The 11,763-nt window shown below is 39.1% G+C and overlaps 1 protein-coding gene across 1 annotated transcript; it reads right to left on the bottom strand.

Annotated features, from left to right (window-relative positions):
- Positions 1-231: 231 nt before the first annotated feature.
- Positions 232-11,635, bottom strand: auh (AU RNA binding protein/enoyl-CoA hydratase). Its single transcript, XM_044332889.1, has 10 exons — positions 11,355-11,635; positions 8,919-8,986; positions 8,440-8,527; positions 8,115-8,201; positions 7,907-7,999; positions 7,202-7,258; positions 5,819-6,006; positions 4,222-4,272; positions 1,906-1,953; positions 232-1,768 (listed from the first exon to the last, which is right to left on the bottom strand). Exons 1-10 carry the CDS (start codon positions 11,587-11,589, stop codon positions 1,691-1,693), a joined length of 993 nt encoding a protein of 330 aa, XP_044188824.1. The 5' UTR covers positions 11,590-11,635; the 3' UTR covers positions 232-1,690.
- Positions 11,636-11,763: the final 128 nt, after the last annotated feature.

Genomic DNA, 11,763 nt, shown 5'->3' with positions numbered 1-11,763 from the left:
CATGCACATGCCTCAGTTAGTTTCCACCAGTGTCTACAGTGGCTGTACTTGAGCTTACTGCATGTGAGGGAATCCAGCCCCCATTTGTAATGCTTTAATATCTCAGATACACCACAGAAAGAGCAGAAAAGTTGTGGCAACACAGGACAACCAGACGATATCAAGGGTTTATGCAAGAAAGGTTCAGAGAGCAGTGCAATAAAAAATAAAAAGACAATCACAGTGGGGAGGAAACTTTTGTTTGTGATAAGACGTTTTATTTACAAATGTGTGATATGGTCTCAGGCCCCACAGGCAGTCTCACACTGATGGAGGCTTACAGGCTCACTTCACTTACTAAAATAAAATCATCTTCACTGTGGCTGATTCATTCATTAACAGTTTCATACAAGCAGTTTGAGGCTTGATACCTAAATTAACTAAAACACATGTAGTACAGAAGAAAAGGCAACTCAGAGGAAACAAATTCAAGTGCTTCATGATGGATTACAGTTTCCATTGGTGTGAATACAGCAGTCTCTCTGACGGTCAATGGCTACATTGTTAGAACAGAAATGTGACCAGGGGAAGAGAAATACACAAAATCATGCTTCCATATACAGATCATTAAGTAAAACCTGATTACAATTCCATTAGTATTATATTGACATTTTCTCATGTTAAAAGGACCATTAAGCAATTTATAGGGACACAAACTGTGGTGGACGGAGCCCCTGGAGATCTGATTTTTTTTCCCTTCCATCTTGTTCACATCAGCTATGCTATTTCAGAGCCTGCACAGAAAAGATTTCTTCAAATTCTGATTATCAAATATGTTTGACAAATAACAAAATCTTAACTCAAGGTCCATTTACAGTATTAACCTTTTCTTGAACTTTCAACCACATGTCATGGTCTTCATCAGCAGATGCATTTTGCACAGTATGAGATCGACTGAGTATCAACTGCTGTTGAAAGCTCTGGAAACAGCTAATAAGTGGACCTTTTCTGAGGCATAGTAACAGTGGTTGGGGAAGATCCTTTGGAAAATTGCTTAATGGTCTTTGAAGCCACTATGTGTACAAGTTTTTATGTCATGGTTGTATCTTTTAAAATCATTCTGTGGGTATATGCTTTGGTTTGTAGAAAAATGTAAATGTAATGCTCTCGGGTTACAGTGAAACCTATAGTGGCTTTAAGTCAATCTTATCATGTCAAGCCACTGGTGTTCTTCAGTGCTGTGAACACAGAAGTTCATTTCCACCAAAGTATGGAACAATAAAACTTCTGATGCATCATTCATGTGAAGCATGAACAGAACTTCATGGTAATTTGATGGCTCTTGGATTGGTTCACTAGTCAAGGAGGCTAAAGTTAGAGACTAACTGCCAATTGGACTGCAAAAAGCAATAATCATTGTAAGTAAATCATGTCAGAGATCGCAGGTGTTTTTAGTATTGTTAGCAGTGGTCAGCACTTGGTTAGCATTACACTTTTAACCTGAAGCTCAGCGTGGTGGTCGACACACTCAGCAACCTGATGTTTAAAAACACCAGCCAGCATCAACCCTATTGTGCCGCCGTCACACAGACGTCCCCTGGGTGCTGTACAGGTTAATGTTTTGACGTGTACAGTTTCACCCCTAAATATGTTGGAAGCAGTGGTACAGTGGGAGAGCTGAAGGCAGATTGTTTCTGGGAGAAGAGTGGACTCACTCCCCTTTGAAGAGAGGACGCCTCTTCTCCTTGAATGCAGCCAAACCCTCCAGTCGGTCTTTAGTTGGTATCACCTTGGAAACAACATAAATATGTCAGTGCTCTGTGCACCTCTTTATCTAGAAGTTTGCAGACTCTTAAGTCCACACTATAGTATTTATCTCAACACTTAAGGGGTCAGTGTGGTTCAAAAGAAATGCTTTTTCCTCACCTGGGCATAGCAAGCCTCTTCAATTGCCAAACCTGTAGATAAATCCACCTGAAAGAGAAAGTACTATCTCTTAGTGAGTGTTCACATTGCAGGTGACAATGGGCAAGAATATTTTTGTATTCTTATTCTAAATCTCCCTGACTTTTTTCTGAGAGGTTTAATCGTTTGAGTTTTCCTGTTCAGATTCAACAAACTCTCTTAACTGCGCAAACCTGTAGTAAATCTCTTGTTTCAGCCTGATGAACATTACCTGTTCATGAGGAGGTGCACCTTGAGATGAGATTTGATCATTAGCATAATCAATGCCCCTAAAATGTCCATATAAGGCTACATGTTCTGCTCCATTTGTAGGCAAGTTTCATTCACAAAAATGTTCCCAAAGACTCAAAACAAGAATTTCACACTGTGGAACTTCAAGTCCTGCTGTCAGAAATCAACAGATAAAAAGATACCAAATTTAGTCAGTATTATGAGCTCAGGAGGAGGCAGAGAGACCTGAGAACGAGCAAAAACTGAAGGTGTCTGCAGTGAGGGCCTGGGAGAGCATCACCAGGGAAGATATGAAGTGTGTATCTGCTGGCTCCAAGACTTTAGCCAGTCATTCACTGCACATGATTTCCCATTACATATTAAATATTGGGGGTGTAACAGTATGTGTATTCGTCCCCAATTGTCATGGTATGGACGTTACGGTTCGGTGCATGCAGTCGTATGAAGAATACACTCTATGACCTAACAAATTACTGTCAAAATAGTTTAATAATCCAATTAGTCTGAGGTGAGGAACAATAATCCTAGAGCGTGAGTTCCATCCAGAAAATTTTGGCAGCGCACCACTTAGCTATAGCATGCTCATGGGTGTATGCTAGCCGGCTTTGCTAAGGTAGCCTGGTTATCCTGGTTACCCTGTAGTGTCGCTGCCCTCAGAATGACAATCGAGAGACCCATAACACTGAAAGAGTGCAACACTATTATTAAAATATGCTCCGTTATGTCCATAGTGAAAAAATACTGCGTCTCCCTCCTTCCTCTGTGATGGTCGTCTCCCCGTCCCTGTGTACTTAAAAAAAAAAAAAAAAAAAAAAAAAAAAAAAAAAAAGTATGAAAGTAAAAGTAGTGGTTTGGTCCGTCTGACTGATATATATATATATATTTTTTTTTTTAAATTAACCAGGAAGTCCCTTGAGATAGAAATCTCTTTTCCAAGGGAGACTTGGCCAAGACATCACACCAGTTACATTTTAAGTAGAAATAAAATGCAACAGATAGGGAATAAAAACATCAAACATACAAGGAAGAGACTAAATCCAGCTCTAATAAGGCAGTTGCAATTCTCAGTTACATGGACTTTTAACATGGCTTTACATATTTTCATATATTATATATGACATCATTAGATTATTTATACTGAAGCATCAGTGTATAAATAGTATTTTATTGTTGTAGCTGCTGAAAGTGGAGCTAGTTTCAGCTACTTTATATATAGTTAGACCATAAATCGTCATAAAACAGCTGTCAGCAGGTGTCCTGACTCTCTGCAACAAATCACTGACTGGAAGATCGGCAGTTCAATCCCCAGCTCCTCCAGTCCACACGTTGAAGTGTCCTTGGGCAAGATACTGAACCCCAAATTGCTCCTGATGGCTGTGCCATCTGTGTGTGACTGTGTGTGAATATGTTCCCCTAATAGGTTCCCCTCCTGATGAGCAGGTTGGCACCTTGCATAGTAGCCATCAGTGTATGAATGTGTGTGTGAGAATGGGTGAATGTTGGCATGCAGTGCTTTGAGTTGTTGGAAGACTAGAAAGGCGCTATATAAGTGCAGTCCATTTACCATTTTCTTTAACACTGCAGCACAACTAAATTGTTTCAGTAATAGTTTTGGCCAATGAGCAATTGTTGGATGTTTACATTTTTCAAAATGAAAGACCAAAATGTTATTTTTCATCTTTCTTTTTTTCTGCTGTACTGAAATTGTACCAAACCATGACCCCAAAACTGAGGTACATACCAAACCATGAATTTTGCGTACCCATACACTGCTATTTAATGTGATGATTTCAATTACTTTTGAACCCCTACACTCTGGGCGCTATTTGCTAAAGGGGCTATATCTCCCACAGAGTTCTTTCTAAACCTAATCAAATTAAAGCTGAGACTTGATTGTAGTATGCATTATTTTGTCAAATTGAATGTACTGAAGGACAGAGCCTGAAGAACAAGAATATGTAACTGTCCAAATTACTTATTGTCTGGATTGTGAATAAAAATGGACTTGACGGGATTTAAACCAGTCCAGCAAAGTTTAAGACTTACCTCTATGCCCTGGTTGATAGCCAGTTTTGCCATCCTGATTGCAATTGGACCCTGTGGAGACAAAAATCAAAGAGTCTGTCTTTTTAAAGGTTATAAAGTTCTATTAATTGCTGTGCATGATATACAGATAACAATAACTGCAGTCAAGCGCTTTCTGTAAGTCTGAATAAGATTTCTACACTTCTCCTCTGGTAGTTCGGCCCAATCTTCTTGAGCAAACTGCTCCAGTTCTCTAAGGTTTGTTGGATGTCATCTCCAAACTGCAGGTATCAGCTCTTTCCACAGATGCTCAATGGGATTCAGATCAGGACTCATAGCAGGCCACTTCAGAACGGTCGGGCATTTCTCATCCACTCTTGGATACTTTTCAATGTATGTTTGGGGTCATTACCCTGCTGGAAGACCCATGACCTACGACTAAGACACAGCTTTCTGACACATTTTCTGTCTGTATGTTTTGCTTCAAATGCCTTGATAGTTTTCTGATTTCATTGCGCCCTCCACAGATTCAAGGCACCCAGTGCCTGAGGCAGCAAAGCAACCCCAAAACATCACTGAGCCTCCTCCATGTTTCATGGTAGGCATTGTGTTTTTTTCTTTGAAGGCTTCATTTTTTCCTCTGTAAACATAGGGTTGGTGTGATTTACCAAAAAGCCATAATTTTGTTTCATCTGTCCAAAGCACATTCTCCTAGAAGGACTGTGGCTTGTCAACATGCGTTTTGGCAAAGTCCAATCTGGCTTTTTTATGTCTTCCTCTTAGAAGTGGGGTCTTCCTGGGTCTTCTACCATGGAGCCCATTTTCATTCAGACAGTGACAGATTCTGTGACTTGAAACTATTGTACCTTGAACTTGAAGAACAGCTTGGATCTGTATTAAAGTTTTCCTTGGTTCTTTCTGGACCATTTGAGCAATCCTTCTGTTCAATTTTCCACTTGTGAGCAGGTCCAGAGATGTTGGCTACAGTTCCATGGGCCTTAAACTTCTTAATAATATTGGCAACAGAGGTCACAGGAACATCAAGCTTTTTGGAGATTGTCTTGTAACCTTTACGTTGACCATGCACGGCTGTTACCTTTTTTCTAATGTCTTCAGACCACTCTCTAGTTTTCCTTCTGTTTTTCATGTTCAATGTGATGCACACAGTGGCACAAAACAGCACAGTGAGTAATTTTTAAACTGGCTGCCTGATTGATTACGAGATTGAAAACACCTGTGATACTAATTAAAACAATAGTTTGCTTAAAGTATCACTACAAATCAATTATTTCTTACAACATTAAAGGGTACCAATAATTTTGTCCAGGCTATTTTAGAATGTCTATATGTAGAATAAGCATGAATTCATTTATTTTCACAATTTTCTTGTTTTGTTCCACTGCAAACCAAACATAAACATGCATTAGTAATAAAATATCTTTTAATTTCAACACTGTTCAGGGAGAATGAAGCATTATTTTAATAAAATGCAAGGGTTACAATAATTTCGGCCACGTCTGTAAATTTCTCAGTGCAGATTATTAGGTCTAAAACAAACAACAGCCGTTTTAAGTTCATCACTACATCAAATTTTAACTGACTGGGGGCCTGTTGTTACCTGAGGGTTGATCTCGCGGGCGAGCTCCAGAGCTCGCAGGTAGGCAGCATCTCCACTCTTATTCTGCTCCACCGAATGACTGACAAGACCCACACGACAGGCCTCTGTTCCATCCACAACGCGGGCAGCAAAGATGAGCTCCTTAGCAAGAGAAACACCAATCACCCTAGGGAGACGCTGTGTACCCCCTGCACAGGAAAGATGAGAAAACTGGATGCAACACGGCCTCGACCACAGACACTGACTTCTAAACTGAGAAAAGACAGTACTCTGCATTATCAATGTGTGTCTATGTAGCTGTGTGTGCAGACTTTAATCGCTAACTGGCCTAAAATTAGCACAATTTGCACTTTGGCACACTCTGTTTGGCAACAGAGCATTTGCAGCATAACAACAATAGATAAATCAGAATAAAAACAAGTTAGGCTAACATTCAGAGAAATGATAAACAGTGCTGCTTGACTAGAAAATTACTCATGTATTCCTTCTTGGGCATAAAATGTTTTCAGAGTTTTCAATTTAGCAATTCTTAGTTTTTTTTTAAAGAAAATAATAATGAATAAAGTAGTTTTCCCATCATGTCTTACAAGCAGATCTTAACTTCTATACAACTAAGCCAAACTCAACAATTAAATCATGCAGAGATAAGAATGTCCTTGTGAAAATAAAGAACGAAGAAAGTATTTAGAGGCAGCCTGGGTGCAAACAAAGTAAATGGAGACAAGACTAAAAACAGACACCAACAGCTCTTGACTGCGTGATTTGAGAGGTGAATGAAGCCACAACACTCCTGCTCAGTTTGAAAATGACAATTTATGTGGAATTGTGTGTCTCCACAAATGAGAAGGTCTGGAGAAAAATGAGATAAACTGAAGCTGCTGGGAAGTTTGTTAATCAGTCAATCACCTGTCAATGCTTGTTGTTAGAACAAACATCAGTTGAGAAACATGTTCACTAACTGACCATTTGCTGTTTGTTCTGTCTATGGTCACTGAGCCAGGAACATTTCCCTTCTATAAGTTTTCTAATATTCAAAGGGTCCTCTGAATACCTGTACCAGATTTCATGTCAATCTAGAACGTAGTTCTCAAAATAACTAGACAACAGTGCTGGACAGAAAGATGGGTATCCTCAGTGTGACTTTCTCTCTAAACTAAGTTTTTAACCAGCATGTGTAGCTCTCACTTTTGCATCTTAAATAGCTCTCCCCATTTGAAAATTACTGCCTTTCAGAATGGTGGAAAACACTCAAATGTTCTTGCTTGTGGTTTCAAAAATCTAAGCCATTTCAAATAATGTCTATAACAGGTTGCAGTCCTCTGAAGTGTAGATGTGTGTGGGACAAATGAAAACTGGAAATTATGAGATAACCAAAAATCTTACCTGCTCCAGGAATGATTGCAAGTTTGGCCTCAACTAGTCCCATTTTTGCAGTATTGGCTATAGAGATAAAAGAATAGTGCAATTAGTTAGTGTAGATTACACATCAAGACACTACTACTATTACTTGTACTACTACTACAGTTCTAACATAAGAATACAATAAAGAACCTTCTTTCTGCATCAGTAATGGTATTCTAGGAACAGAGAAGGCTTTCAGGTGCCACTTTTACAACACAATATAACTATCTATAGCCAATTATCATTGTAATAGACTGGGAGACACAAGATGATACACTGACAAATCTAGCAACCAATGACTGTAGATGTTGATGATGTGCTGTAGAAGAGCTGAAAATGATCTGAACCAGTGTGTCCCTCAGAATACTGTGTGCAAGCTGTGCCTGTCTGAGGACTTCTGGACCTCAACAGGCCTCACTGATCAGACAAGAATCTTACAGTATGTTTAGCTGTGATGACGCCTCAGATATCAGTGGTGTATCATCATCATCTCATCTTTTCAGGCTGTTAGCATTAGCCATTACCAATTTTACTGCTTTGACACAATTCCAACTAACCTTTTGCACTGCTGATATGAACATTAACATTTACTGTCCTCACACTGGAGGGTCTTGTGCTACAGTGCCTTGCACATTTTCTAAAAGCACACTTTTCTCTCCCTTCAAAATAAAGTCCACTGAGTCTTACAGGCAATTCTGATGTCACAAGCCAGGGCCATTTCCAAGCCTCCTCCCAATGCAGCTCCATCAATTGCTGCTATTGTTGGCATTGGCAGATTACCTGTATGAGGAAAGACAATGTATTCATAAGTAAACGTTAATCTGACTACCCTCAACTAATCTATTAAAAGACTAATCACTTCAGCCCTAATTCAAACATTCTTTCAAGTCTTTACCCAGTTCTGTGATGAGCGCTCTTGCTTTCGACACAAACGGTCCCACTTCACTTTGGTGCATCTTAGCCCTCTCCTTCAGGTCTGCACCTGCACATAGGGACAAAGCATCGGCATCAAGCCAGAGGCCTGTGGCTTCCTGAAACATGCAGCAGACGACTACAGTGTGGTCTATCACACACACAACTGTGGTATCTGCCAAAAGCTCTGCGTCAAGGTTTCTGAATACAGAATTCAAACCTGCTCAGCATCACAGTAATTTCATCTGCAGATTTACAACTAAAACCTACTGTTAAATTTGCTCCATTGCAATAATCAAAAATTTTACCTGCACAGAAGATCCCAGGAACTAAACTGCATAAAATGACACTGCGAACTTTGTTGTTCTTTTTGATATCCTCCACAGCCTCAGACATCTAAAAAGATATTTAAAATATAATTTTATTTTTTTTTCCAATAATCTGCACATCAAAAATACATATCATAATTACTTATAATTTGAATGTAAAACTCATTTAATATTACATATAAAAAATTATAACTAGAAGCCATTTCACATCAGAAATTCTAAAAGGACTTCAGAAAAAACACTGCAGGTAGAAATGGCAACCTGAGGGCTAGAAGTTACACTTAGAGTAATAATAAATAGGCAAGATGGAAAACAAGTGTATTCCCCAAAATGTAAGTGTTTGCATACAATTCTACTTTCAATACACTGCTGAGTCATCAGTTATTTGTATTACTGATTATTAATCATTATCATCTTAATCATGTTAAAATAAATAAAAAAGATATAGTGATACATACCAGTTTGACCAGATTTTTGCTAATGGCATTTTTGGCTTTTGCTCGGTTTATCCCCACAACAACAATACCTGAAAGACAGTGTTACAGCATGCTAATTAACAACGGCAAACAAGTTACAAAGGCCATCTTACCAGGCTGGACCTTGTAACATTTCCATAAATGCTTTTTTGCACATAAAGAGGATGTTGTTGCCCATCATTTACATTGGAGACACATTGGAAGGGAACTCTTAATGACCAGTATGAACAGAAGAGATAATACAGCAAGAAAAAACTGTTTCAATGTACACTTGCCTTTTGGGTCATTCTGTGTCAAATCAGATACAGTTGTTTCAGCATTATCTAAGATTTTGTTCAAACCTTGTCTTTATCATGAATGGGCCCAAAACCAAGGCCTGCAAAATATTTATGTTCAAATCCTATCGATTTGATATTGTTTCATTTTTATAGCCTCAAAAACAGCTTATCTAGGAAGCCATGTTTGGGCAGTAATAACTTGACAAGTATTGTTCCTAACCTCACCAAACTTTGTAGGATGGAAGACAAACATGTGTTCTGTTTGCCAAAACCATTAAAAGTCTGTACTGCATGCTGTTTTGTGGTAGCATTTTTCGGTCATTTTCATACACCCCAAATGGTATTTGGGGTAGCTAGTAGGAACATAAAAGTGTACATGGAAATTGTTTGATGTATGGTTATTAAGGGTACAAAGTACCAACGTCCTTCTATTTTTCCTCCATACAAAATGGACTCAGATTTGAGAGATAATTTACTTATGCAGAAAAACACCCATTTCAGGATTACATTTTTTTGCCTCAGTATCTCTTGATGATTCATTAATCATATGATCATTGAATTCCTGTGTCATAGGAATGATAAGAAATAAAAGGATAAATATGTTTTCAGTATGTTCACTGCAATAGAAGGAATTAGAGATGAGAATGGTGTTTCCAGTAAGGTCCTGGATATTGAAAATAAGTGAAATATTATGATAAAACCTGTGGTATGAGGAGGAATAAGTACTATCCTAAATGGTCCTCTCAAGCACCAGAGGGAGTATCTGAATGTGTTTCCACATTAAAAGGTTGGATGTGTTTATTAATGATTTATTAATAACCTATAGTAAAGTGAGCCTAACGATAACATGTATTTCTTTACTCCAACCAGTATTCCAGAGGCTGAGACACATGGAAGTACAGATAATAAGGGAAGACCCTGCTTCTTCATTATAGACGTTTTTTTTCCAATGCCTTTAACCATGTGTATTTGTCTATGGAGGGAACAAGGAAGGGCATTGGCACTTTGTACTAAATGACCATACATCAAGCTATTTCCACATACATTTTTATCTTCCTCCTAGCTACCCCACACACCAGTTTGGTCCTATGAAAATGACCGAAAAATGCTACCACGCCTTGTTTTATTCATAATATCTTCAAGTCCATTGGTGGTAGAGACTTCAAATATTGGCACAACTTAATAAAAGATAGTATTTGAAGAAAAAATAATGATTGATAGCATATGGATCCAAGTAGCAGTATAGATGCAGTAAAAACATTTAATGGCTCAGTCATACTGAGAACGTGTTTGTCTTCCATCCTACAAAGTTTGGTGAGGCTAGGAATAATACTTTTCAAGATATTAATGCCCAAACATCTTCCAAGATAAGGTGTTTTTGAGAGTGTAAAAAGTTTTGGGACCCAAACATTATATAGACAAACTGTGAACAAAATGTGAGACAGTGCTTCAACCACTTTTCTGGATTCTGTCTGATTTGACATGGAATGACCCTTTTGTCCAGAGACTGACTTGAAGAAATGTGAACCTATACCTAAAAGACTTTCAGTGAAATCATATTGCGATGATATGACAATGGAATTTTAATGTCCACAAATTTCTCGCATGCACAGAATGGTTCTTGTTAAGCTTTAAAAACAACACACACACACACAAACTTTACATTGAGCTGTCTGTTTAAAACAGATGAAGTAGGGGTGCAGGGCTGGCCTGGGAATGACTTTGTTAAGCGGATCATTTATCATCAGCTGTGACTTGACGACAAATTCATACTATATATAGTTTGTTCACCAATGACAATCAGTTACATTCATTCAAGGTGGCTACTATCGAAACACTTTTTTGTTGTAATTTGGGTAGCCCAGCCCTAAAACTGTACGTCAAAGAGAAAATGACTGTTGTCACCAACGACTGTTACATTTAGGATTTTTTTGTTGTTGGATTGCTTATCATCTGATCGTTTTTTATGTGAGGTAGCTTACCCTCTATTTTAGTGGTGGGCGGGGCTTCCTCGATCGCCAGTGAATGGCTGACTGTCTCTTTAAGCTGCTTCACGTACCGGGTTGTTGCACACATCCACGGTTTGTCGGCTTTCTAACGTGACTTCCATGTTAACAGCAATGACTGAGTTTGAACTTACCGGCGTCCTCTCCGTCCAGGTATCTGACGCGCAGGTCATCCTTTGCCTCAGAGCTGTAGTGTCGTGTCACTGCTCCGTGGCCGTTCGGGCAAGAAGGCGCGACTTTACCGGGGAAAACATACTGTCTCGAGACGGAGCAGACTACCCCGAGCCTGCACGCGCTGTCCCGGTCCGCTATCTTCACGCGGAAGGCTTGCAACAGAGCTCTGCTTCCCACCAGGACCCGGCCTGCCATGCTGAGGAGCTGCAGTGCTATTTGACTTTCAACTTTGAACCCAGTCACATGTTGTCATCACATGACTTATTTTCGGACTGTACGGATACTAGCCAATCAGAGGCAGAGTAGGGCGGGTCATGACTTCGCCATGCTGAGAAAAAAAAATTGCGTACGGATCATGGATATATAGTC

The sequence above is a fragment of the Thunnus albacares genome, chromosome 18 (assembly GCF_914725855.1).
Source record: "Thunnus albacares chromosome 18, fThuAlb1.1, whole genome shotgun sequence".
Classification (NCBI taxonomy): Eukaryota; Metazoa; Chordata; class Actinopteri; order Scombriformes; family Scombridae; genus Thunnus; species Thunnus albacares.
This window is presented reverse-complemented; position numbering and strand designations above follow the sequence as displayed.